Source organism: Notolepis coatsorum (assembly GCF_963971535.1).
Source record: "Notolepis coatsorum genome assembly, chromosome: 2".
NCBI lineage: Eukaryota > Metazoa > Chordata > Actinopteri > Aulopiformes > Paralepididae > Notolepis > Notolepis coatsorum.
Window position 1 is genome coordinate 196,164,952 of NC_140166.1, and position 26,244 is coordinate 196,191,195.

Here is a 26,244-nt window from a genome sequence, read left to right on the forward strand (position 1 = left end):
TGGGACTTGTACAGCACTTTGGTAAACTTTGTTGTTTTTAAATGTGCTCTATAAATAAAGTGGATTGGATTAATGAATTAAGTAGCCCCTTTCGTGACTGACGCAGCCAACAAGGTTTCACTCGGCTGCCCTGCCTGCTCTCGCAGCCAACGACATGACATTACATAATTATGTTGCAACCTTCGTCTATCAAGCAAACAATTATATAAATATTTATATGTAGTTGATGGAGACAAAGGCAGAATTCGACTTAATTAAGCACGTTTTATTAAGACATATTTTTATATGGGTCGGACACTTTAAAAAAGCAGCACCATGAACACAAATCTGTCCGACATAGTCTTAAATAACAAACGGCATTGCTTCGCTTCTTTGTCGACATGTCTGCTGCACATGTCCTTGTTGTTTTCAACACAGATAATCTCCACGTGCTTGTTGTAGAGAGGTGGAGTTGAGGCGCCGCTTACTTTCGTTTCATTGGAATGGAGGCGGGAAGGCGCAGCTTACTTTCGTTTCATTGGAATGGAGGCGCAAGATTGGAGGCAAAAAACTTATTTTTTTATTTTTTATTTTTTTATGCTCGAATCTTGTCCCGTCGAACGAAGCTTCGAAGTATTTAAGACAGCCCTATGGCGCACACACATTTACACACACTTCTGCAGTCCCCCTGCCGTCCCTCTCTCGCTCGTTCTCTGCCTGTCAAACCCCGTTTGAGGAAGTGTCGGGTTACACTGCACTACAACCATAGAGGGGGCGTTACTGCAGATCAGTACCCTATTCACGTCAGGAATACCGTCAAATCAGAACGGCTTAGTTAAGTGAGGGAAGATCTCGTGAACTCGAGACTAGACTGATGAGTCAATATGGTAATTAGAGACGCAGACCCATTGATACTAACCCCTATTGCTATAAAACAATGGTAAAAATACTGAAAAAGCCATTTATAATGCATGTCCCCTTTAAGCACTCGCAACTGTCCTCCCATTGATTAAAGCGCTGGCGTGCTAGCCCTAATTTGGTCATATGGGTGTGGCGGTCAATGAGTAAAGCAACAGATAATTAGTCGCATGTTCCTTCTCACTCGAGCCTAGCGCCCGCCTACTACACACAGTGGCTTTTTGTATTAGTCAGATGAGGGATGGTGGAATTGAGATGACAAAATGTCTCCTTATTGATTTGGTGTTCCGATTCTGAAGGCCGTGATAATTGATTATAGATATTCATTCATTCTTTATCTGTTCAACAATAAGCTGCCGTGCCATTGCTTTTAGTGAGTCCCAGTTGGTGTGGGTTGTTTGTATTTAATTTTTCAGGCATGATTCCAAAACGAGCACAACTATGACCAAAATGTGCATAGGGCATTCTCCATGTCCCTTTCTCATGTAAACAAGTTGAGTCACACGGCTCCTCCACTCTACTGCTATTGGAGGCCGGACCATAGTCCATTCTTCAAGTTGAGGCCAGGCTATAGATACAGTCTAGTTGTTGTTCTGACGTCTGTAGGTTGGCTTTAGTAGGCAGGTCTGCATGTCACACACACACACACACACACACACACACACACACCTTGTTTGGGTTAGGGTTGCATCAATACCGATACTGGTATGGGATATTAGTCTGATACCAGGTTAAAATAGAATATTTGTATCTGAGAATCTTTTGCAGGTACTAAAATCGGATACCTGTAGAAACCTGTCTAACATGCCAGAAATCAAAGCAAAGTGGCTTGATTAGCAAGTAACGGATCGGATCTGTACTCCGTATCGGCCAATACAGAAAGCCCAGGTGTCTGTGTTGGGCCTGAAGAAGTTGGATCGGTGTGTCCATAGTTCCGGTTGCCAGATGCATGTCCCCGTCAGCCAGCCAGCCAGCCAGCCGTGGCTCTGCAGTGCTATTTCTCCTGTTCCCTGCCGCTACCACCAGTCCCCAACGTCTTGTCTCTCTCCTGCCTTCCCTGCCTTCCTCCTCCCTTCTGCCCTCTCCCAAACTCCACCCCCTCCCCTCCTTCTCCGAGTCTCCTGACTTCCAAAGGGTGCATTTGTGTGTGTGTGTGTGTGTGTGTTTGTGAGAGAGAAAAAGAGAGAGGGAGTGAGAGATGTTAAAGCAGGCGAGAGGAAATGGAACACTTGAAGTGGAGAGAGTGAGGTGGTGAGACGAAGCTTTTTACCAGAAAGCCGGGAGTGAGGCAGAAAGAGAGAGGGAGAGAGAGAGACGGGGAGAGAGGCAGAAAGAGAGAGAGAGAGAGAGAGAGAGGGAGGCGGGGAACATGTGGAGGGCAGAGGGATAGAAAAGAGAAAATGGAGAGAGAGTAGAGAGTGACGTGTCCCTGTGTCTGACTGCCTGCTCCTCTCTGGTTCCAGGGAGCTGTGATCGGCATCGATGACGAAGACGACAGCACCTTCACCATCACTGTGGACCAAAAGACTTTCCATTTTCAAGGTGAAATCTTGCTCGGTCTTTCCCCCTTTTTTCTTTTCCCCCTCCTCTCTCTGTCCCCCCTTCTCTACTCCTATCCTATTGCTCTCTCTCTCTCTACTGACGTCTCCAACTGGCTCTCTCTCCTTCTCTCTTTTGTAGAGCATCCATCACTGAGGCTCACGTGTTCTCTCGCTCTCGCTCTCTCTCTCTCACACACTCACATACTCTCCCTTTCCCCTCCCTGCCTTAAAGAGGTGGATTATTCTGCTCTTGTGTTAGCAGACACAAACACATACACTGTCCAGCTGTGTGCATTTTAGCGCCTCTCTGTCTTTCCATGGACATGACTTTTTTCCAGCCGGCTGCATCCCTTACATCTGCCACTTGGTGGAATAGGACTAACACACACGTTACTGTGAAGATTTAAGCTTTATCCCGCTAGGAGAGAGAGAGAGAATCTCCCCCCCCCCCCCCCCCCCTGCATGTGTCTGAGCCTCAGTGAGGAGGAATATTGCTGCTTGTGTTGCTCTGCAGCCGAGCCTCTGGGAATAATAAAGGAATACTGCTGAGCTAGAGGCTGAGCCGACTCCTCCGGCCGCTGCCGCCGCTCGCTGCTCTGTACGGCGCCACTGCCGCCTCGCTCTCTCCGACTACCTGCTGCTTCTCCCCCGCCCGCCCCTCTCTAACCCTCCAAACCCTCCAGCTTTCACAAGGAAGCTGCCCAGTCCAGTCTGCCGCGGACCCCCTCTTTCTCCTCCTCCTCCAGGTCTCTTAACTCAACTCTCTTTCACCTCTATCCCTCCATTCGTCCATCTGTTGTCTACCGGCCCCTCTCTCGTTCCCCCTCTCCTCTGCCACCGGCACCCCCTCACCTTGTCCTCCTCCTCCGGTCACTGTCCATGGGCCCCCCGCCCCTGTCACCTCCTCCATGCCCTCTCCCATGTCTGTGTTTCGAAGCTGTATGCTGTGGTTCTACAGAAGGAAGGGTAAGGAGATCACCGCGCACGTCTTCCGCTTCCCCGTGTGCATGCCAGGTTCAGGTTATGCGATCGCCTGAAGGATATTATGACACAGTTCCGAGCGAGGCGTTTGTATGTTGTATACCGGGGGTTGGCTCTCACAACGCCGAGACGTATTCGCTTGTTATTCGGGTTGAAAGATGATTCGCGGTGGCGCTATGTGGTACAGCCATCGTCCTCGAGGCAGTGAGTGAGTCTGTGTACCGGACGATACCCCGGGCGTCTGTTCCTGTCGACTAGGTGTGGTTTTTGGTAAAGGATGCTTTTGCCCTTGTGATTCGTGGAGGCTGATTGTAAAGGACACGCCACAGTGTGGCTTATGATGGTCAACATTACCTGATGCTGAGCACTTAAGGAATAATTGTGGTGATTGACATTCATGATGTGTTTCAGGTCAGACAACTGTGTTCACTTGATTTATTGTAGACTTTTCTGTGCCTCAGTAGATCGGTGTGTTTTTTTTATTTTGGTATCAGCTGAGATGTTCTGTTATTTAAAAGTTTATCGCTTGTTGTGTGTTTGTACGTTCAAGTTGTCGCCTCGTTGGTGAATGTCATCCGAGTTCACCCTCTTTAGCGTGCTCCATGAGAGATGCTACAGCCAGGACAGGAGAATGACATCATTGTCTTTATAGTATTAAGCTTAACTGACTGTTTCACAACACACTGTTGCTGTTTACTTTTGTTGGCGGTGGTTTTTGAAGGTTTTCCAGCATAGCTCTGCGCATGTACATGGCATGTTTGGACAGTGGGAACATTGGGACAAGCAGTGACCAGAGCTTGCTATAATTACCTTGTTCTGTCACCATGGTAGCTGTAATCCATGTCCTGGTGTTTAATATGGGCTGGCGGCCAGGAGAGGAAATGATAAGAGGGCAGGTTATTGTTCCCCTGTTCCTTCCCCACTTCTCTTTCTCCTGTGGTTCATTTAATCTAAAAGTGTTTCCATGTTTTTGCAGTGAACATTTTCAACACCGGTGCCAATACCAATACCTGGGATTCGATACAGATACCAAAACAATTTATGTACGCTGCTGCTGTGTGAGCCAATCGGAGGCTTTGTTACATTTTGGATGATTTTGGATTGTGGTTGAACAGAAGACATGTTATATCTTGGAACAAACATGCTTATTGGCTCACTGACACTGATGAGATTAACTACTTGGGTATCGAACACTGTCATTCGATACCAAATTTCAGATACTCAATAGTATTGAAGCAATTAAATCGATAGCATAAAAGTATTACATTCCGATACCCGGCCCTCTTCCGAGGTATCAAAATGTTCTGGGAATTTTGTGGCATCTTGCAATCTTTACAAATGATATATATACAATGGGGGAAATAAGTATTGAACATGATGCAGTGTTTCCCACATGATTTTCAGATACTATGGGGGGTGAACACCATGGTATTGTATGGTATGGCATTGTAACATGGTATGGGCTACCAGATGATTAAATAAAATAAAAAATAAAATTTCAAAAAAATAAAAATTGTTTTAACACTTTGATTGCCTAAGGCTAAATTCATGATATACCATAGGTTGCCAGCTCTATTTGTCTATGGAGAAGATCCCCTTCTTTGCAGGGCTATAACTTTTTAAATTCTATTGCTAAATTGCCATTATTAGGGCCCATTCAATGTCCTATATGTATTGTTCAGGGTGAAGCAACGTTAAACTTTTTCATTCACATATCCATACTAAAGTATGGTCTAATGTATAAGTATGTTTTCATCTCTTTCTGCAGCTTTCTCCAGAACGTGATCTATAGCCCCAAATGCATTATATTGATGAAATACAGTTTGATGGCAATCGGCACGATATAAAAAATTCCAACTAGACATGGTTCTAGAAGTTACTACACGTCATCTGATGTTGACCGGATGGGTGAGGGGGCGTTTATAATTCCGTGGGCAACATTATACCATTCATCTCAGGGCTGTACGCTAAGCTTTTTCACTAGGGGCACACTTGCCCCTAAATGAGAAATTTAGGGGCAACACATTTTTTTAGGGGCACATTTTTAAATAACAATTTTACCATTATTTATATCGATTGTTTTTGATAAAAAAAAAAAAAAAAAAAAAAAAAATATATATATATATTATATAATCATACTTGTAATTGTATTATCTGCGAGACACCACGCAACAAGTCTAAATGCTCGCTATATGCAACCAGCTCCACTGTCTGTACTGAGTAGCCTCCAGCTACGGCCAGGATTCTCCGGAGCTGCAGCTGGGCCCTACACTGTAGCCTCCAGCTACGGCCAGGATTCTCCGGCGCTGCAGCTGGTCCCTATTGACTATTCAGCGTGCCCTCAGCTCGAATACGCATCGACTCAGTGTTATAAGACATTGATATCAGGACGGAGCTATCTGAACTATTTAGTTTAATGGGACATTTCGTTTTGAACAGTAAGCTAACGCAAGCTATCATGCACTACTAGACTTACTGGAGCATTTGTTGGTAGCTAGCCGGCTGGCAGGCTCACCGAGGTCCCAGTGTCCCACTAGAGACTAGTGTTTACAACAGCCACACGGAGACGCCGCAGCTCTCTCCGTGTGTCTGAGTTCAGTTCAGTTCGGCTCACTATAGGAGGTCGCGCGTCGAAAATATGAAGCAATACTAACGTTACTTTTCTTCATAGCTAAATCAGTCAGTCTATCAGAGTGAGTGCTCAGTCGATTGTTCCCGCTGATCATACCTGCTGAGTGCTCACTGCTCACCAGGACTGTTACGGCGCTGACCGTGATACGCCTGCACGGTACTATGGTATCTGCTCAAGCTGTGGTCCCTCTTGGCCTCCTCTTCATGAGGATACAGAGGTGGGTTTTTCAGTGTGAAAATAGACCCCGTGAGAGTCGAGTGGAAGGTTCCCATGTCAGTACTGGGGGACCTCTCCCTCTGGGGCGGGCCTAGGGGCCCTCACCAGCGGGGTCCCCATGGGCAGCAGGCTGTCACACGTCACGGTCTTCACCGACGCCTCCCTCACGGGATGTGTCGGACCGACGCAGTAGGGGGCAGCTGGCAAGGACCATGCTGCCTGGTCTGCACTACATATCAATGTGTTGGAATTAGGGCTGCAACTAATGACTAATTTGGTAGTCGACTAATCTGCCGATTATTTTTTCGATTAGTCGACTAATCGAAAACCAATGTAAACAACAACAAAAAAAAAGGATTTTTTTTTTTTTTAATTACCTATCTTTGTGAAAGTGGCTTCTCAGCTCTGGTCCAGCTGAAGACAGAGCAGAGAAACAGATTGAGCATGACCTCAGAGTTGCTTGTCTACCATCACCCCAGACTTTGAGACTCTTGTCAGGACCAAACAACAACATCATAACATGATGATCCCATAGCAAATTAAAATAATGACTCATGAAACATTTGAATTTGGATCTTTAAGCCACTTTAAATGAAAATGTATTTGAAGAACAATACAGCAATCGCTCATAACAAGATAAATAAATTAAATAATACAAATTAAAGTGGAAGTGTACTTTAAATAACTTTTGTTTGCTGTGTGTGAGAGGAGTCCGTGTGTGTGTGTGTGTGTCTTACTCTGATCGCTGTGTGAGTGAGAGGAGTGTGTGTACTGTGTAATTTGTGTGTGTGTCTTACTCTGATCGCTGTGTGAGTGAGAGGTGTGTACTGTGTAATTTGTGTGTGTGTGTCTTACTCTGATCGCTGTGTGTGAGTGAGAGGAGTGTGTATGTGTGTGTCTTACTCTGATCGCTGTGTGTGAGTGAGAGGAGTGCGTGTGTAATGTATTGTGTGTCTAGTCTGATCATCATCTCCTGCAGGGGAACAATGTTTTCAATGTCCAAAATTTGCTATGGGATCATCATGTTATGATGTTGTCTGGAACCCTGAGAAGCCACTCTCACAAAGATAGGTAGTGCACAAAAAAAAAAAAAAAATTAAATAAAGTTTTTTTTTTTTTTTTTTTTTTTAATGACTAATCGACGCAACAATTTCTCGTCGACGATTTTTTATAATCGACGTTGTCGATTATGTCGACTAATCGTTGCAGCCCTAGTTGGAATTGAAGGCAGTGCTTCTAGTCCTCGGACAGCTCGGCCATCATGTGATGGGCGAGCATGTTCTGATCTGGACGGACAGCATGACGTCGGCGTCGTATGTCTCCACAGGGCGGCGGTCGATTCGGTCCGTGTCCGCTCGGGATTCTGTACGCGTTCCCCCCCATACACCTGATAGCTCAGCTGTTGGGGCGGGTACGTCAGGAGCGCGGGACTTTGATCCTGGTCGCGCCGGACCGGGGCACGGCTGTGTGGTTCCCGGCCCTGATTCAGCTCTTGGTGGCCCTGCCGTGGCCTGTTTCGTGGTCACCGCGGGCCCTCTCTCGGGCATGCGGAACTCTGTTCGGCCTCCTGTTCTGGGGCAGCCCCTAATGGCTTGGCTGCTGAAAGGGTGAATCTGGTGGGGATGCGTCTTAACTCTTCTGTGGTTAACGCCATCCGGAACGCGCACGCTCCGTCCACTACCGCGGCTTACACAGGGAAGTGGCGTATGGTTCGTGAGTGGTGTGAGGTTGGGGGCCTGGACCCGGTGTCATGCCCCCTGGACTCTGTTCTGTCCTTCTCCAGTCTATCCTGGATGGGCGGTCGGCCTCAACAGTGAAGGTATATGCCGCAGCTATATCTTCTTGTCATGTGGGCTTTGAGGGCAGAACACTGTTCTGCCACCCTCTCGTGGGACGTTTCCTGCTTGGCGCACGCGTTCTCTGTCTCCGAGTCGGGACCGCCAACTGTTCTGGAAAGGCTGTTGGGGGCCCCGTTTGAGCCTCTTGAGTGGGCGCCATTGGATCGTCTGTCTTACGACCGCGTTCCTTTTGGTCATCACCTCCACTAAATGCCTGGGTGAGCAGTGTGCTCTCTCGGTGCGGTCAGAGTACCGGTCTATTCGGGCCGATAGCAGGCGACTCTGGCCTGATCCGGCCTTCGTGCCAAAGAATATCCGGAGCTCTTATCGCTCCAGGGATATTGTGCTTCAGGCGTTTCGCCGCCCTCCTCGCGCTAGTGAGTTGGAGGCGAGCCTTCGCCTGTCGTGTCCTCTCCATGCACTGAAGGTTTTACCATAGTCGCACGTGGGATCTCAGGGCTTCCAATCAACTGTTTGTTTGTTACGGTGGCCCTCGCGCGGGTAAGGCGCTGTCCAAGCAGTGCCTGTCACATTGGTTGTGCGAGGGCATTGCCCTTTGCTACACGTTGGCTGGACGGGTTCCACCCGGGGGCGTCAGGGCGCACTTCACTCGTGGTGTGGCGGCCTCTGCTGCCCTGTTGGGGGGGACTCGGTGGAGGACATCTGCGCTGCGGCCTCCTGGTCCTCCCCGAGTCCTTTCTTTAGGTTTTACCTCATGGACATGACTGGGGTTCTGTCTCCCAGGCAGTCCTGAGGTCCGGGACCTCTCCTGCATCCCGCCATCAGGTGGGCTAGCAGGAGTGTGTGGGTGTGGACCGCGGAGTGCTGTGTCACACGTGGTCCCGCTTGCTCTGTGCGTTCTGGGGTGCCTGGTTCCCCTTTTCGCACATTGGTTGTAGTTAACTGCCTCCCCCCCTTCGTTAGGACGGGCGGGTGGACAGGACTCCCCTCCTCCCTGGCGGGGGCTTACGGTCCCTCAGGGGGTGCATTTGACGTGGCCACGCGTCCGCTCTGCCCTTTATCTCAGTAGGCAGAGCGAGACGCGATTGCCAGTATGAGATATAACGTAAGGTTATCCTATAACCCTAGTTATATGAATACTGGCTGAGCGTCTCGCTCTTCAGCGCCCTGAGGTCCCTTGGATGTTTTACGCGTATGGAATTCGAACTTGGAAGGGTGTAAGCGTGACCACTTCCTGCCTATTGTAGAGGCACGCACGGGAGTGGCGTGATCACGTGCATGTGTTTAGTTTCCACGGGCACAGTAGGTGCTGGAGATTATGATATCTCAGTAGGCAGAGCGAGACGCTCAGCCAGTATTCATATAACTAGGGTTATAGGATAACCTATAGGAAAACCCGAGTGGGACCGTAGTTTTTCCAGGCGAGGTGGTGGGTGCAGCTGTGTCAGTCAGTTTGTCTCATAAATGACGATTAGGCTACTGGTAAGATGAGCTATATCGCCTAATATTCTCCTGCATGGTTTAAGTCTTCTGTTTCGGCATATTACAGATTTAGTTTTGTTTATGATAGACATGGATTAAACGACTGATCCAGAAGCGACTGAGTTTAAGAATTGCACACCGTGAAGCATATCCGGCTGGGCATCAATACATTTAATATTAAATCTGGATAATGGTCCATTACTAGCTGTTACGAAGGATCAGATTAAACCGAATATATGTATTTATTGATTGATATATATTGCATAATATTTGTATATCGTTTGATATCCCTTGTGTATTCCTTGTACATATACACGGAAATATCCCTTTAACCTAGTACAGACCATAATATTTCGTTCTCCTATTGGACAGCGGTCCCTTAGGCGCCATTGCCATACCCCCAGGGTCTAGTTCAAAGTCACCGTCAAAGACATGCCTGGGCATGAACGGCTCTGCGCAAGGATACGAGACAGGAATAGGGCTGGTACTAGTTTGTTCACCTAACGTATAAATACGGCGCAGGTGAATACAGAAGTATGTTACCCGATAAGTTGAAGCCTCACCCACGATACAACGTGCGGTGAAGTATGGCCTGTTTGGCCCCAAATAGAGCATTGAGACCGCGTGCGAATTGATAGCTGAAGTATCGGAGTTTAACGCTGTACCGTCGAGTTCGACCTATTCTATTATTTCAGTAATAGTCTATTTATGTATAGTGTATCGTGCGGCTACCGTTCTACAGTGACCAGCATTACCAACGCTTCCTCGCACCAGCTAGTGTGCTTATCCAGGCTGGGCAGCTTAACCTGGCGCCTTCATCCGAGGAGCCCTAGACGAGGACCGTGTGGATTATGTACACTGGATAACCTACCCGACGACTGCATAGCCCTTTTCGGCTGGATTATATTTGCTTTGGTCCTGTAATTGATGGAGCGGAGAATCGTCTACACCCACAATTGTGTGGGATTTACCCTGTGAGGAGCAACGTCGAGCCCGCCTCTCAGAAGCCTGAGGCTGGCTAGCTTTCTTCCATGCGGAGCTGCATGCCACGGAGAACAGCTGTTATTCGTCTGCGGATCAAGAGATTATTGCACCGTCTCCTGTACTTGGAGTCTCTCTATTCTTCGTTGACCCAGACTATACTACCGACAAATCCTCTCCCCTTGCTGGCCTACAACCGGAGGGACCCTACCAGTATCTCCCGCTGCCTCACTAGTGTACCATAGATATAATTCCTAAGATTCAGGTTGTATTCATTATCTCCTGCGTAATATGAGAATGGACTTACGTTATTGATTTGCTCACGCACATTCTGTCGCCTTATAAGCGCGACCCCTACGTAAAGTATTGTTATATACTATCATTGCTGCTAATAAATATTCTTAAACCCAGTTTTGTGTGGAACCGTGTCATTGTGGAGGTGTTCATATCATATACCTGTGTACTGTATGGCCAGTAGTAATGTACATAAGACAGTAGTGGTTTAATGATACCATACTTATATAATACAGTCAGGGAATTGTACCCCTCAGTTACACTAGCGGTGCTGGGTAGGAAAAAGCTCCCCAAAGTATTTAGCCTTACACAAAACAACCTCTGCATTTAGATATTGACAGGGCAAGATCATAATCAAAGCCTTAATGTTATTTATAGCGAAAGCCAACTATGCAGCCCAATGCAGTGGCAGGTAGTTTGATATTTCAGTTAACATTTCCTTTCATAGTCACTTCAATAACAAACGTGAACAGACACCAAGCAGAATTGTTAACACGTCCACTTGCACTATTAGATCTACACTATAGGCTACACTACTAGGTCTACAGTATTAATAGACTACACACTACTAGGTCTACACTATAGACTACACTACTAAGTCTACAGTACTATAGACCACACTACTAGGTCTACACTATAGACTACACTACTAGGTCTACACTATAGACTACACTACTAGGTCTACACTATCGACTACACTACTTGGTCTACACTATAGACTACACTACTAGGTCTACACTACTAGGTCTACACTATAGACTACACTACTAGGTCTACACTATAGACTACACTACTAGGTCTACACTACTAGGTCTACACTATAAACTACACTACTAGGTCTACACTATAGACCAGTGTTTCTCAACTGGTGGGTCGCGACCCAAAAGTGGGTCGCGGGGCCATTTTGAGTGGGTCGCGGATGTGTGTGTAAAAAATAAATAAATAAAAAATTACCTTTTTTTTTTCACTACCTATCTTTGTGAAAGTGGTTTCTCAGCTCTGGTCCAGCTGAAGACAAAGCGGAGGAACAGATTGGACATTGAGCATGACCTCAGAGTTGCTTTGTCTACCATCACCCCAGACTTTGAGACTCTTGTCAGGAGCAAACATCATCCCCAGTTATCCCATTAGTTCCCTGCATGTTAAGTTAAGAAGTCTGCTAAGAAGGATATATTATTTATTATTATTATTATTTTATTTTATTGTGTTTTTAGCCCTTAGTTGCACTTTTGTTGCAACCCCAGTTATCCCATTAGTTCCCCCAAACGTAGGTCTGTTATGTTAAGCTAAGAAATCTGCTAAGAAGCATATTATTTATTATTATTTTATTTCATTGGGTTTTAGCCCTAGTTGCACTTTTGTTGCAAACTCAGTTATCCCATTAGTTCCCCCAAATTTAGGTCTGTTATGTTAAGCTAGGAAATCTGCTAAGAAGCATATATTATTTATTATTCTTTTATTTTATTGGGTTTTTAGCAATAGTTGCACTTTTGTTGCACTTTTTTGTGTTTATTTCATGTTTTGAAAGATTGCGTATTACTGCAATTTTTTTTTTACATAAATCATAGTGGTTCAACATTTTGGGTCGCGACTTAATGACTAAGGAAAATGTTGGGTCCCGAGGCTAGACCAGTTGAGAACCACTGCTATAGACTACACTACTAGGTCTACACTATAGACTACACTACTAGGTCTACACTATCGACTACACTACTAGGTCTACACTATAAACTACACTACTAGGTCTACACTATAGACTACACTACTAGGTCTACACTAAACTACACTACTAGGTCTACACTATCGACTACACTACTAGGTCTACACTATCGACTACACTACTTGGTCTACACTATAGACTACACTACTAGGTCTACACTACTAGGTCTACACTATAGACTACACTACTAGGTCTACACTATAGGTCTACACTATAGACTACACTATAGACTACACTACTAGGTCTACACTATAAGTCTACACTATAGACTACACTACTAGGTCTACACTATAGGCTACACTACTAGGTCTAGGGCTGACTTTCGATAATTTTTTTTGGAATTCGAAGCTTCGGGGCCGAGATTCCATTTTAATTCGAAGTAAATTAAAAAAAAAAAGATTTATAATTTTTTTTAGTTTTTTTTGTTGTTGTGGGACTTGTACAGCACTTTGTTCAACTTTGTCAGTGCTGTAAAGTTTAAACCTTTTAAAATCTTAGACAAACTAAACACTTTGCTTCCATGAAATATTGTAAGCCGTCATTTGAGGCTTTATAAAAGCAGCACAATGAACACAAATCTGTCAGTGCCAAGTCCGACCTCATCTTAAATAACAAACGGCATTGCTTGTTGTAATTAACAAAGAGAGGCAGAGTTGATTTAGCAAAAAAAAATATATATATCACTGATTCTTGAGAGTCGGGACAAAACAGTTTTTAAATATTATATTTTGAGAATGCACACTATATTAATTAGTTATATATTCATGTAGAGAAAGGTCTGAGCTATTTAACCATGTAAAGGTGCGGGCTCTACATAGAAAAACATTTTCAACAAATTCACATGTTTCCCTTTGAAACTTGATTTGTGTTAACTCCGTCAGACACACAAAAGTATATAATTCTAATTATTCCAGTCCAACAAGAATCTAAAGTTCTGAAGTATGTTGTAATAGTGTTTAGTTACTCTGGTATGCAATAAAATATAATATATAAACCTCAGGTGTAATTTCACACTATTCTGAAAACCCAGAGTTAGAAATATTAGCATTTTCAAACTTTGTTTTTAATTTTGATATGATAAAAAAAAGATCATTAAGTAAATAAGACACAAGAGGATGAAGATCTAATGCTCCTTTATTACTTAAACAACAAACTGAAGAATGAATTTGTATTTTCCCCAAGATTAACAAAAATAAATATCTGACGGTGTTGACAATGATCTGACGGTGTTGACGAGAAACTGACGGAGTTGACAAAATTGGATTTGCATCTCTGCTCAATTTTTTAAACAGATGGAAGTGACAATAATAAGAACTAATAACTCCTTGTCTTATACTGAACATTTTGTTAACTCAATTGTAATAAACAACAAACGTTACATACACTGTTTCCAACTATTACAAAATGCACAGTTTCCAACAACAAAAACAGTAATGGAGAACAGGACCCCTTCTTCTCGTCCCTGTTTTCATCTACCTCCTCTCTACACCACTTCCTGATCTCCACTTTCTCACCCACTTCTCCTCTTCCTTTCCTTCTGCATTTCTGATTAGTTTCACTATGATGTCTTGAACTGGGCAGAAACAGACATCCTTCTTGCCACATTTGGGCTGAACCACATTTCTGTTGGACCATGGGGATGCAGAAATTCCACTTTCACATCTTGTTGCTCATTATCCACATCGATGGTCTTGGCTAGCCACCAGTGGTCATATACTACTGCTAACCAGTCTCCATTACTAAGGCTGCTAACAGTCGTTACTGTCACCGTACCCTCAGGACCTTTCAAAGGTTCTTCGTCCAACTCCTCCATTACATCTTCCATCTCCATACCCTCTTCCATCTCATTTTCCATCTCCTCCCACAACATGGCCAGAGGTCTCTTCTTCCTTGCCCTCCATGGTATCACTCTGCTGTTCTCCTGGGTTGCCATGGTAATAGGAGGTAGCTGGGCAGAAGCACTGGCAAACCAACACCTCGCTGCAAAAGCAGGATAGTTGTCTGTTGTGGATCCTGTCCTTATGTGCGATGATCTGGTGTATTTGTCTTGTTGAGGGAACCGGTTTGAGAGGATTCATGAGAAGTGTGTCGTATCTTTGCATGTCTTCTTCCACAATATGATACAGCTGAACACCATTCAGACTGTTTGAGACCTTTTTGAAGAATATGTGTCCATCCGTCACATAATTTCCTCTCAGGACCAGGTTGTCAGCTGTTCTTTTTACTGTTCCGCCAATGCCGTCTGGTGCGCCCTTACCATGAGAAGTGGGGAAGAAGTTCCACGTTGTCCTTTCAAACCCCAGTGTAGGTGGGATACCAGACAGAAGAAAAAAGTTCTTCTTGTTCTTGTTTGCTTGGACCATCAGACCAAAAGTGCACGGTGGTAACCTGTGGATATTTTGTCTTGATATCTTTTAGGACTGGATAGGGCTGGGCGATATGGCCTAAATATGATATCACGATATTTTCTGACCTTTCGGCGATACACGATACACATCACAATGTTTTTCTTTTTTACCCCAAACAATTCATTATGAGGCTTACCAAGACAGTATTTGATTTTGCAAGCTAACATTAAAGACAAAATAAAATACCCATGCATTTAGCATTTTTATATTATATATTAGATTTAGATTATTAGATTATATATTGCATATATTTAGCAATGAGATATTATATGATTTAGATATGAAATATGATGAATTGAAAATGGGGGACCCTGATGTAAACAAGACTAAAGTCTTTCTCTGGTCTGCATCCCCTTAACAATTGTATGTATTGAGCTGTACTGTACCCATTCTGCAATATGTTAATAAAGTTTTAAATCAATCAATCAATCAATCAATCAATAGCATTTTAATGAAACTACTGTATATATGTATGTCTCTAAATGTTTTGATGAATTGAAAATGGAGGACCCTTATGTAAAAAAGTCGAAAGTCTTTTTCTGGTCTTCATCCTCCTGTACTGTATTGTACCCATTCTGCAACCCTTTAACAAAGTCTTCACTCATTCATTCTGACGGAAACATATAATTTTGATTGACAGTCGAGTCTGCCAATTACGTCACAGCGCTTGCACCCGCCCTGCTGTTCTTAGCACCAATCGGCAAGCTCCTAGTTTTTTACTTCCTGAATGTCCTGTGGCTGAACAACGTCAACAAAGCTACTAACGTTAGCTCCCCGCGGCCGTCGAGTAGGAGACCAGTGCTCAACAGGATGACTAAATGAGGCATAATGATTTTACTACAACGAATGTTATAATAAAAGCCTTTCCATACATCTGTCTGATTGAAAACTTTATTAACAGACCGCGGAATGGGCATATCTCAGCACGGGCTGAGATATGAACGAGTAACGTGTGGACAGATTGACGCGACACAATCCTCTTGGGCAAAACATCACGATATCCACGATACGTTGAAAAAGTGTATCGTTAATGAACTGTACCCGATATTTATATAATATCGTCATATCGCCCAGCCCTAGGACTGGATCCATTTGTGTCCAGATTGCTGCAGCATCCTGTCTCTTTGACTCTGACAGTGTGCAAAACCCTGCCTTTCCACCCTTAGTGTAATACATTCTGGTATGGAGTGTTATCTGTGGCAGATTTTGTCCGAAATGGCAGGCCTGAACTTCAGCTTTATATTTGAATTTCCAGGATTCTGAAAAGTCAACATGGACGATTGCTGTACTCTCATCACAGGACTCAATTGTGTTGCTGTATTCTTTTGACTGGTTTCGCAATGAACACACATGTGTTGTGGTTTCCTTTCTGAGTTTTTGCTCATAGTTTGATGAGCAATGAAAGGCTGCCTCGGTGTTCGACGAGCTTAGTGTTCATGTCGATTCCATTGCATGTGTCTTCTTGAACTCTCTCCCACTGCCTCCATTGAACATCGATTTTGTCTTGCTCTTGGGTTGTAACTGTACCTTTGTTTAGACATTGTGAGCAGGTGCGAAGAAGGCAGGCCTCACTTGCTGGAGAGCAACAAACTAATTGAAAACTGTCATCCAGTTTGTTTGACTTCACAACACCAGACATTTTAAGGACCTCAAGCATTAAGCATGCATTTTCATGTATTTGACACAGACATGTCTTCCGATCAGATGCTTTTGGTGCTGTGACATAGAAGGGCCTCAGAGCACAGAATGAAGAATAGCTCAGCTTTACAGTGGGGTTCTTAATCTGGAATTCAGTGTGGAGGTTGAGCATGGAGTCTAGCAGGATCATTATGTGCCGCTTGATCTTGTTCCTGGTGATTGTGTCAGTCTTATCCGTTGTCGCACGTGTAGAGTTCAGGAAGAAATCCTGAACAGTCTGTGTTATACCCTGTATTAATGTTGGCTTTTTCTGAGGCTGCTCCTTTTCTCTCATTAACTTGTAGGTTAACCCAAACTCTTTCATTTGTTGAAGAAGACTATACTTTTTAAGAATCGTGCCTGATGACACACTCAGTGCTGGTTTTTGGCGCCGTGGGCCAGGAGTTTGTTTGTCTTCAGCTCTCTTCTGGGGATGTTGTGGAATAGAAGGGTCTTTTGGATTTTCGGATTCCTTACTTTGCTTCCTGATAGCATCTTCTTTGTTTCTGTGCCTGGAGAGTCCAGTGGTGATGTATTTGTAGCCTTTTTTCTGCACATTATTGTTTTTATCAGGTTGTTTCGTTGCTTTGTTACATTTGTAATATTCTCTTTCATAGTTTTTATTTCTCTTGAATGCCTTTTTCGCATTTTACTTCGTTGCTTTTCCTGTCTGAGAGACTCCCTGCACTGTCTGGCATTGTTATCTAGAATATCCTGATCTGATTTTTATCTGATCCTCATTTTTCTTGAACTCTACACTTGTGACAACTGATAAGATTGAGACAACTGACTAGCAAAATATTATCCTGTTGATCACTCCATACCATAATGTATTACACTATGGATGGAAAGAGTCAGATAAAGGATGATGTAGCAATCTACAGTAGACACACAGTAGTAAAGAAAGCGAAGCAGCGCCTCTACCACCTGAGACAGTTAAGGAAGTTCAGAGTATCGGGGAAGATACTCCAGTCCTTCTACTCAGGAGCTGTAGAGAGCATCTTGACCGGAAACATCACTGCCTGGTATGGGAACAGCACGGCACAGGACAAGAAGGCCCTACAGAGAGTGGTGCGCTCAGCCGAGCGTACCACGGGTATTGCGCTACCTCCCCTGCAGGCTCTATACAACAAGAGGTGCAAATCCAGAGCCTGCAGGATAATGAAAGATCCCCACCACCCCAATAACAGCCTGTTCCAGCTGCTGAGGTCAGGCAGGCGCCTGCGAACCCCAGCTACTAGGACGGAGAGGCTTAGGCTAAGCTTCTTCCCCCAGGCCATCAGAGCCTTGAACAATGAACATTGAGAGACACAGAAACTGAACTATCCACACACAAGCACACACAAGCACATACACGACACGCACGCTGAGCACGCTCACACACTAGCAGCCACTTTAACACTCATGCCGCACACACGCACACTTATGGCCAGAGGAAAGGCCACTTTAAAGTAATATAACATCAGGAACAGTGTATTGCACTACTAAAGCTACCTAGCATGTCCTATATGCTCTGTAAATACTAATGTACAGATACCGAGATGGCACACCATGTACCTGTTTATTGCACTGTTTTATTGGATTCTATTAATATGTTGTACCACTGTATTTTTATTGGATTCTATTATATGTTGTACCACTGTATTGCATATCGTCGCGGGCAAGACCAGCCGCATTTCATTGTATACCTGTATGCCGTGACAATTAAAACTCTTGACTTGACTTGACTTGATGGACCAGTCCTATATTAAGAATTATTATAAAGATATTAAGATGAAATATCCACAGTTTACCACCGTTCACCTTTGCTCTGATGATCTAAGTAAACAGTATAAGAACAAGAATAACTGTTTTCTTCTGTCTTGTATCCCTACTGGGTTATGAAATTTTACATCAATCAATCAACCACGTAGACAAGTGATATATTTATATTTATGTATTAACACATGTGCTGGGAAAGTAAGACAATTATTCAATAAGCAGACCACAGCCTGCCCATGCTCTAAAAGTCAGAAGTGTATTGTAATGCATGCTATTATATGCACACTTCTGTGCAGATACAACTCTGAAATAACATTTAAATCCTTTACCATGTTCAAAAATAGTATAATAATAGCATATTATGAGGTTATTGATGGATTTGTCAACTCCGTCAGCTTACACGTCAACTCCGTCAGACACAAAATCTGACGGAGTTGACAAAAAGGCACACATTTTCCCTCCAAGCCTGTATTGTGCACTGCAGCTAGCTCGTTTTTTGGCAGTTGCTAGCTGTCTTAATAATCTCACTGAAACACTTGAATTCAATCCACTATTGTTTTTTAAAAGTATAATAACGGAGAGATGGTGTTGACATGTTCCAGCTGTGACCATAGGAATATTGACATTGTTTGTCTAAAATATCAAAACGTATCAAATTTACCAGACCATGTGTGTTAGTGTTGCATTCACCACAGGCAGGGAAAGGAAAAGGGGTCCTCAGGGATAGAGCTGGCCATGCTATTGCCTGATTTAATTAGGTTTATGAAAAAGTCTGTGTTGATACCATTCAGCCCCACATATGTGTGAAGCTGGCTTTTCATCCATGACAGCTCTGAAAACAAAATATAGGGCCAAGTTGAGCCTTGAGGATGACATGCGTGTTGCCTTGTCAAAGATCTCCCCACGTATTGACCGTATTATTAGCCAGCAGCAGCGGACCTCGCATTGAGCTAGAAATGTCCACTGAGTGAACAAGTGCTTATTTTCTGTATTTATTTATATTTTTTGAGAAATGGTAACTTGGTGATCCTTTTCTGTATTTAAAAAAAATACATGATTTTCTGTTTTTGAGAAATTGTCAAACTTATCCAAATATGCTATTTTTATGGAGAACAGTGCAGCTGCAACAGATGGCACTTTAGTGATCCTTTTCTGTATTTAAAAAAAAAAACTTTTGTCATCAGATTCAGACAACTTTATTGATCCCGCGTGGGGCAATTCATATTTGCAGATTCACCAACAAGCAACAAAGACAAACAAACAACAAAACATCTCAACGACAGCACGGCAAATAAAGAGTCATTGTATCATCATTGTAGCAAAAAAGACAGGACCGGGAAAGTCTTTATCGTATGTAGGGGTGCCCTGGAATATTTTATTGAACACAGGGGTGCCTTGGCAGCAGAAAGGTTGAGAACCCCTGGACTACACTACTAGGTCTACACTATACACTACACTACTAGGTCTACACTACTAGGCTACATTACTAGGTCTACATTATAGACTACACTACTAGGTCTACACTATAGGCTACACTACTAGGTCTACACTATAGGCTACACTACTAGGTCTACACTATAGGCTACACTACTAGGTCTACACACTACAGACTACACTACTAGGTCTACACTACTAGGTCTACACTATAGACTACACTACTAGGTCTACACTATAGGCTACACTACTAGGTCTACACTATAGACTACACTACTATGTCTACACTATATGCTACACTACTAGGTCTACACTACTAGGTCTACACACAGAGGACTGGACCTCCAGAGCAAAGGTACCAGACTGCCCACAACTCATCATTACACTGGAGTGAGGGAAAAAATGTTATTCAGACACACACCCTTATGAAAGGCTAATTATTATAAGCCTAATTAAGAATGAATAAATAGGCCTAATTGATAATAGACCGGTGTGTGTTCCTTATGCTTTCAGCTAATAGATTGAAGGCAAAACTTTATTATTATTATGTTTACCAAAATACTATTTGAAATAGCAATCGAATCTTTTCTCCCTCCTGAACCGAAAACCTTGATATGAACCTAACTGTGATTTTTGTTAACCGTTCCACCACTAGTATATATATATTATATATATGTATTAGGGATGGGCATTTTAAAAGAAAAATCCAGATCGATTGATCGCATGCTATACTCGAGTGATCGTGTATTACTCGTAAAGGGGGGGGGGAAACTTTTTTTGTTTTACTTAATTTTGTTCATTCACGTATATGTTTAAGGAAACCAACATACAGTTATAATCTTACACATACATGTGAAACAAATTGTAAAAAAAATATTCCCCATAAAAATTATTAATAATTTAAGATCGATTTTTCTCATAGCTACGAGTAATCGATTACTCATGCCCATCCCTAATATGTATATCAATTATTAGATCATATATTATTATAATATATATTAGGCAGAACGTCTTTGACAATCTCTCCTCCATACAAGAGGAACACTGTACAAAATAATCAGTGACCTCAGAATAAACTCGTCAAACAAAGTCTCCATTCTCGTCCTATTAGATCTAAGCGCAGTGTTTGACACGATCGACCATGATATCCTAATAAATCGTCTAGAAAAGTTACTTGGTCTTTCTGACTGTATTAAACTAATTCAGAACATATATCAAAGGGAGAAAATATTACGTCAGGCTTGGAGATCATTCTTCTGAGAAACATGACACCTACTTCGGAGTTCCACAGGGCAGCTGCCTTGGTCCATTATTATTCTCACTATACATGCTGCCACTCGGAGACATCATTAGAAAACACAATGTATGTTTCCATAGTTACACAGATGACACACAATTGTACATCTCCGCTGAACCAAATGATCACACAGCTATTAACTCCATTTCCGCCTGTCTCTTAGCAATAAACAAATGGATGACAAACAACTTCCTAAAATTAAATGAGGGCAAAACTGAAATCCTACTAGTCGGTCCTATAACAAAAATATAAATGTTACAGAGCAATATGGGGCAACTTACTCCTTGCATCAAACCCGAAGTTACAAGTCTTGGTGTTATAATAGACTCAGACCTAAGCTTTAAATCACACATCAACAAGGTGACGAAACATAATTTTCCCACCTTAAACGGCCGTTTATAAATCAAAAAGACGCTGAAAAACTAACTGATCCATGCCTTTATCTCGAGCCGACTTGACTACTGTAATGCACTCCTCACCGGCCTCCCAAAGAAAACCACAGAACGACTTGAACTCATTAAAAACTTGGCAGCTAGGCTACTAACTAGAACCAAGAGGAGAAACCACATCAGTCCAGTATTAGCTAACCTACACTGGCTTCCAGTAACATTTAGAATTGATTTCAAGGTCCTCCTCCTTATATACAAAGCACTAAATGGAACAGGACCAAGCTACAGTACATTGCAAATTCTCTAGTCAACTATGTGCCTCCTAGAACATTGCGAGAATCTACTACTGGTCTATTGAAGGTTCCAAGCCACAGTCTAAGGAAAACCGGGGATGCAGCCTTTGCAAACTATGCACCAAAGTTATGGAACACACTACCTATGGACATTAGGGAAGCATAAGCTAAAAACGTACCTCTTCACCATAGCCTTCTAATACACTCCGCTGTTGATTGTACTGTAGCACTATTTTACTCTGCCCATTATATTACACTGCACTGTTGCATAATTTTACTATCTATTCTATTCTACTATTTTATTGCACTGTATTATTTTACTGTCTTATTACTTTTTATTACAGGTTCAAAACTGTCCGGTATTAAACTGTGGGTATCAAACAAGAAAGACTGTCGGGCTTTAAAACGGTAGCACCCAGGCATAGAACTGCACCATGAGAGAGGGAACTGCGCCCTGAGAGGGAGGTTTGCCCTGAGTGGAATGTTCGAAGGTCAAAGTGGGTATAAAACAGGAGGGAAGACTGTCAAGTTTTAAACTGTGGATACTAGTGATGCACGATATATCGGCCGCCGATATAATATCTGCCGATATGGCCGTTTTTTTACACATCGGTATCGGTCCGATATCAAGATAGGGCCGATATTAAGACGTCTTTTTTTCTGTCATTTCTGAAAATAAGTTACAAAAGTAAAAAAAAATATGCATTTTGGAAAATAGCTCTTTATTTGATTATCATAAAGTGTTTTCTATACAGAGATATCGACATCGGTAAATATCGGTATCGGCCAGAACAGCAATATTAATATCGGTTATCGGTATCGGCCACAATTTTCACATCGGTGCATCACTAGTGGATACCAAATGGAGAAGGTAAAGACGACTTTGAACTGTTAAACTAATCCAGAACTATTTAATTTCACTGTAGAAAAGTATTTGATCTATTCTATTCTACTATTTTATTGCACTGCACTATTGCACTATTTTACTCTTGTCTATTTTATCTTACTCTTTTTATTATTGTCCATTTAAAACGGAATCAAACCATAAACAAGGTGGTGACCTGTTGGGATGTTAGATCCTAATGTGAACAACTGTGATTTTATATCTCTGCACTTTTTTGTGCTCATTTTACGCCTGTCTTTTTTCTGTTGTGAAGTACTTTGGGCTGCAGTTTCTGTATGAAAGGTGCTATACAAATAACGTTTATTATTATTACACATCAAGGTAAATACGGAAATGTGCGGCTCAAGGCAAATGGGTCAATCGCAGCACTTGCCAACACGCTGCATTTCCCCATGGGCAGTTACAGTTCTGGAGAGGTGCACATAGGCTCTGCCGGCAGGCTCCTACGACCGGAAACACATCCAGTTTGACGTGCGAGTGTGATTTAGGCTTTATAGTGTCTTTTTATAATTAATTACAATGATCAAGTGAAAAGGACGGCATGACGTTCTCCTCTGCCACGTTGGAGCACATCTGCTGCCCAGATACCCAGAATGCCACTCCTCCCTGCACCGGCACACAGGCGGAACGGCCCGCAGCGTGTGGTACACATGAGGTGACTCTGGAGATGTTAGCCTGGATACCATGGGACACACAGGATGTTAGGCAGATGCAGTTACTCTGTTGCTGTAAAACGATCTTGGTCTGCGGATGCTCCATACTTAGGCTGCGTCCATTCACAGAAGCCTGTGTGTGTCTGTGTATACGAGTTAATTATAGTAAGCCTGGTGCATGGACAGGGGCAGAGGTTAGGGGGGAGTCACAGGGTGGTTTTGGGCCAGTGATCCAATGCTTGGAAGCAGCTCTTGTGCTGTTGTGGCTTTCTATTTAGAGAGCCATCCATTATTCATCAGGCGCTCTCCCCCTGGCGTAGCATCAGAGCTGCCTGAGAGCCTTTTACCTTCTACTCTTCCGTCTTTACCCTTTCCTCCCTCGCTCCCCTGCTCCTTCTCCTCCTCTTATCTTCAGTAGCTATCAGTCTCTCCTCTCCTCCCTCGACACCGGTAGCCAGCCTGGAGCGTCACACGCACCGGATGAGAAACTCCTTCCTCTCTCTCTCTCTCTCTCTCTCTCTCTCTCTCTCTCTCTCTCATGCCGGTCTTTCCTCCAGTCTCCTGGTTCCATCTTTTGTTCCAGGACTCTTCCTTAAACGGACCAAGGAAACTATAAAAGAAGGAAGGGTCATCACGTCAGAATACCAGCGTTCTATGTTCGGCTTTGTGTCGGATTTTGGTGCCAGTTCTATTGAAACCTCTATAAAAAAATTAATACACCGGCTATCTGAGGAAATATACATCAACTAGTATATCAAACATTAGCTAGTTAACAATGCAACAAATTGTTATACAATGTAATAACCGGTTTATAACCGGTTTATAAATGTCTTAAAACGAGGAGATGGCTGATCCCATTCAACTCAACGTTGGGCAAACCAAAGGTTTCCACACTTGGCACCAACGTGCATTCGCACGCTACACAGTGATGTAATGACCCTTCCTTCTTTTATAGTTTCCTTGAAACTCTGCCTGCTTCGCCGTGTGAAACTTCCAGTCAGTCAAAAGCCTTTTTAATATCCGCTACAACATCCCCCAAGCATCACCGTGTCACCATGTCATCCATCCCAGGGAAGAGCCCCGTCAGCTGTCTTGAAACGAAAAGATGCTCAACGTAGCAGTTTCTCTTCACGTCATTGTATCAACACCCCCCCCCCCCCCCCCCCCCCCCCGTGTCCATAACAGAACGTCCCATTAGTTTGTCTGAAGACGATGGGAAGAGGAGGAGGAGGAGGAGGAGGAGGAAGAATAGGAGCGATGAATAATTCACAGGGTCCCTTTTGGGAGAAGGGGGAGAGATGGAGTATTGTGAAGAGAGGGTTGTGTAGATCGAAAGTGTCTGTGTGATGGATAACCTCACCTTTGGAGATGGGAGATGGACTCATGGGGTTATTAGATGCATTGCTGCCAGTGTAGTGTGTGTCTGTCTGCGTCATGTGTCTGTGTGGTGACTTCCAATCTGGAGTCGTTTCACCATGGTGTCATCAAACTCCTACTGGATGATGATCCCACCGCAGCCACCAAACCAGTCACACTTATATTCTAGGGGTTGAACCGTTAACAAAAAACACCAGTCACACTTTGTGGTTACGAGGAAACTTGATATAAATTTTTTCACATTTTCCATATTATGTATGTGTGTATATATTGTTTTTGGTTCAGACACCTCCATTGTGGTCGGCTTCCAAAACAACTGTTTTCAGGTTTTGACTTATTTGTAATATCTTTTTGGAGAGGTGTGCAAAGAGAGAATGGAAATCTTCCCAAATGCCTGCGAGTTGACAAACCACACTTGGTTCTCCGTAACCTGTCGGGTCTCCCTGGTTTCTATGACCCCAGGCTGCAGAGAAAACAAAGCCGGAATGAGACGTGTTACTGCTGTGCATCGTTATTGCTGCTGCCGCCATGCTTTTTAAGATGCGTTCTAAAAATAGATTTCCATCACTAATCGAGTACATCATGCGATCAATCGAACTGGGAGGAAATTTTAAAGCACCCCAGCCATCCATACTCTATACTCCCCATCGCTGCTAAAGACCCCTTGAGTAAGGCACTGAACTGCAGTTTGTGTGTGTGTGTATACATGCATGCTTGAAACTTGTATGTGAACTAGCGTGTGTGTGTATGTTCCTCTAATGGCCTTGAAGTGGCTCTCTGCCTCCCTGAGCAGAGGGGATGCATTAGAAGGTAATGCTGTTAGGAAGCACACCTTCCTCAGTTAGGAAAGTACTTAGGGGCTGGACTCAGGACTGAGTTGCCTCCAGCTGCATCATAAAAGCGCAGCACTAGTTGATGTCGTTAGGCGACCTCTAAGTTCACGTGGAACAAGAGGAGGATTCACTTTTAACTTCAGGACTTCAGAGTTTGCGTCTGTGTCTCAACTGCGCAAAGAAACGGAACAATATGCAGCCTACTGATGGCTCATAGATTCACTGGATGTCAAGGACAATGTCGCGGTTGATTTTGCTGTATGTATACACCATGATCTTATTGGCTGCGACCAGCAGCTCTATAGCTCGCTCTGTTAGTTGGTTGTTTGGTTGGTTGGTCCACAAAAGTGTCCCCATGCTCTAGTGGTCACAGTTCCTGCCCTAGGAGGCTGAAATTGGTGTGTGCACGCAGTCACAGCTATTGTGGATTCCCTTTTCATATTGACCCACTGGGCAGGTCAGATGATGTCTCTGACGGTGTGCCTCTCATCATATGACCGACTGAATGGCTCGCTGACTAAATGACTGGCTGGCTGAATGGCTCGCTGACAAAATGACTGGCTGGCTGAATGGCTCACTGACTTTTTGAATGGTTAGCTGACTGTGTTACCGACTGACTGACTGACTGACTGACTGACTGACTGACTGACTGACTGACTGGCTAACCGAGTGTCT

At 43.6% G+C, this 26,244-nt stretch overlaps 1 protein-coding gene across 2 annotated transcripts in view; it reads left to right on the top strand.

Annotated features, from left to right (window-relative positions):
* osbpl9 (oxysterol binding protein-like 9) overlaps positions 1-26,244 on the top strand; it is a 117,203-nt gene that overhangs the window by 24,289 nt on the left and 66,670 nt on the right. For both annotated transcript variants that reach the window (XM_084308748.1, XM_084308749.1), the window contains exon 3: positions 2,361-2,439. In XM_084308748.1, the coding sequence (XP_084164874.1) occupies positions 2,361-2,439 (79 nt within the window). The remainder of the gene's footprint in view (positions 1-2,360; positions 2,440-26,244) is intronic.